The 2,772-nt window shown below is 47.9% G+C and overlaps 1 protein-coding gene across 1 annotated transcript; it reads left to right on the top strand.

Moving 5' to 3' along the window:
- The first annotated feature begins 385 nt into the window (after positions 1–385).
- LOC134475156 (uncharacterized) lies at positions 386–2,509 on the top strand. The gene is made up of 2 exons (XM_063244553.1): positions 386–1,330; positions 1,826–2,509. The coding sequence occupies exons 1-2, from the start codon at positions 407–409 to the stop codon at positions 2,168–2,170; spliced, it is 1,269 nt and encodes a 422-aa protein (XP_063100623.1). The 5' UTR covers positions 386–406; the 3' UTR covers positions 2,171–2,509.
- Positions 2,510–2,772: the final 263 nt, after the last annotated feature.

Below are 2,772 nucleotides of genomic sequence, written 5' to 3' on the forward strand. Positions count from 1 at the left end.
GCTCCCTGATGTTACTAAACCCTTCACCTTGTTCGTAGATGAACTCAGAGGCATAGCAAAAGGGGTTCTAACTCAAGATATTGGCCCTTGGAAGAGACCTGTAGCCTATCTTTCTAAAAGACTCGACCCAGTGACAGGAGGGTGGCCTCCGTGCCTGAGAATTTTGGCCGCTGTGGCAATGCTACTCAAAGAGGCTAAGAAGCTCACTTTTGGACAAAGGATTTCTGTGGTAACCTCCCACAGCCTAGAGACTCTTATTAAAACCCCCCCAGAAAAATGGCTTTCAAATGCCAGAATTCTACACTATCAGGCCTTGCTTCTAGACCCAGAATCAGTAGTTTTCAAGACCTCTTCAGCTCTAAACCCAGCCACTCTTATGCCCGACGATAACCCAGAAAACCAACAGATGCCTCTCCATGAGTGTGCTGACATTCTCGAGTTACAGCAGAACTTGCGAGCTGATCTAACCGACCAGCCTTTTAAGGACGCTTACAATTATTTCACCGACGGAAGCAGTTTCATTCAGGACGGGAGGCGAGTGGCCGGCGCAGCAGTGACCACCGAGAAAGAGGTACTCTGGGCTAAGCAGTTAGAGCCTGGCACTTCTGCCCAAAGGGCAGAGCTCATTGCTCTGACAGAGGCATTAAAGCTAGCCTCAGGAAAGAGGGTAAACATCTACACAGACAGCAGATATGCTTTTGCTACTGTACATGTACATGGAGCTATTTACCATGAACGCGGTCTCTTGACCTCGGCCGGGACTAAGATTAAAAATGCCCCACAGATCCTAGACTTGCTAGCAGCTGTCTGGCTACCTCAGCAAGTCGCTATTATTCATTGCAAGGCACACCAAGTGGGAGATGACCCCATCATCATAGGAAACAATTTGGCCGATCAGGCTGCCCGAAAAATAGCAACCACATCAGAGGGGCCTGCAGAGGAAATGACTGCCCTGATGCTAGTCCCTCAAGCCTTGTCAGAGCCTGTTTATTCGAAGACAGATTTACAGCTAGCATCTCAACTTGGAGCCAAACCCCGCACTCCAGGGGGCTGGTATCAGCTGCCCGACAAGCGAGTGCTGTTACCCGAAGCACTAGGACGAGAGCTTTTGCAGCAAGCTCATCAGGCTACTCATTTAGGAGGAACTAAACTAGCAGAATTGTTCAGAGATCGATTTTTCATTCCAAAGCTCTCCAAACTAACTGCCTCTCTGAGCTCTAGATGTCCACAGTGTTTGTTGGTCAACCCAACCAGGAAACCTCCACTGGAAACCACCCGGTATCGAGGAACCTCCCCAGGAGAACACTGGGAAGTGGACTTCACGGATATGGTAAAACCTGGCTTACAGGGACACCGCTATCTCCTGGTGATGGTAGACACATTCACTGGATGGGTAGAGGCCTTCCCCACTAAGTCTGAGTCAGCCCTGGTTATAGTTAAAAAGCTACTACATGAGATTATACCCTGATTTGGCCTCCCATTATCAATGGGGTCCGACAATGGCCCGGCTTTTATAGCCCAAGTTACCCAAAAGTTAGCCCAAGTATTAAAAATCAGTTGAAAACTCCATTGTGCCTATCGGCCACAAAGCTCGGGACAAGTAGAGCGCATAAACCGGACCATTAAGGACGCTTTAACTAAGCTGTCTTTAGAAACTGGTGACAATTGGGTGAGCCTTCTTCCCTTTGCATTGCTGAGGGCCAGATGCACCCCATATATTTCTGGGATCTCCCCCTTTGAGGCTATGTTCGGGAGACCCCCGCCTATAGTTCCTAAGTTGTCAGAAGACAAATTAGCCGAAGTAACTAACCAAGATCTCATTAAGTCCTTACAGAGTCTCCAGCCTGTACTGACCTCAATTCACCGGCTGTTCAGACAAAAACATCCGAACCCCCCCTTGGGAACGCTGCCCCAAGCGTCAATTGAGCCAGGAACGTTGGTCCTGGTGCGACGACACCACCGGGATTCGCTTGAGCCGCGCTGGGAGGGACCGTTCACCGTGGTGCTCAGCACTCCCACCTCCGTCAAGGTAGCAGGAAAGACTGCGTGGATCCACCACACACAAGTCAAACCACTGAAAGCTACAGATGACGAAAAGGGTCCCCGATGGACAGTACAACGGACTGGTAACCCATTAAAGTTAAAGTTTGTAAAGGACTCTCAGCCATAAAATTATGTCTGTACTATGGTATTTGGCTTGGTGCTCGATTATAATTGTAAACCCCGGGAATGGGGACTGGATTGTTTCAGACGAGAAAACTAAAAGGGAACTAGGGAGAGCTAAAGGCACGATAAATCAAGTCACCATTGACCTATGTATACTTTTCAATGGGATAATAATTAATGATGACAGCCCAACTGGCAGGGTAGGTGGGTCGGTCCACCGTAACCTCTGCTCGGGCCGTGGGCCTAAAGCTCTGCAAGTTATGTTTCAACTCAAGCAGGCATCCCTGTATGTATGTCCTAAAAACCAGCCTGACCCCAATTATAATGTGTACTGTGCCTCCGATCCAAAACATCAATATTGTTATTTGTGGTCATGTGTCACAGGAGGCCTAGATGGATACTATAACTCTGAAAAGTATCTCGCTGTCAAGTACATAGGAAACAAAAACTGTTATGGTGTTTATACTTGTAACCCAGTCCAGCTGACCTTTCTAAATCCAACGGATTTTAGGTGGCTGGGGCAGGGACTTACTTACGCTGTTAAAATTTATAAATCTGGACATGATCCTGGAATTAGTATCAATATCTTATACAAGCCACCTAGAA

Source organism: Cavia porcellus, unplaced genomic scaffold, assembly GCF_034190915.1.
Source record: "Cavia porcellus strain 051 isolate PalLab524CR breed Dunkin Hartley unplaced genomic scaffold, mCavPor4.1 scaffold_284, whole genome shotgun sequence".
Taxonomy (NCBI): domain Eukaryota; kingdom Metazoa; phylum Chordata; class Mammalia; order Rodentia; family Caviidae; genus Cavia; species Cavia porcellus.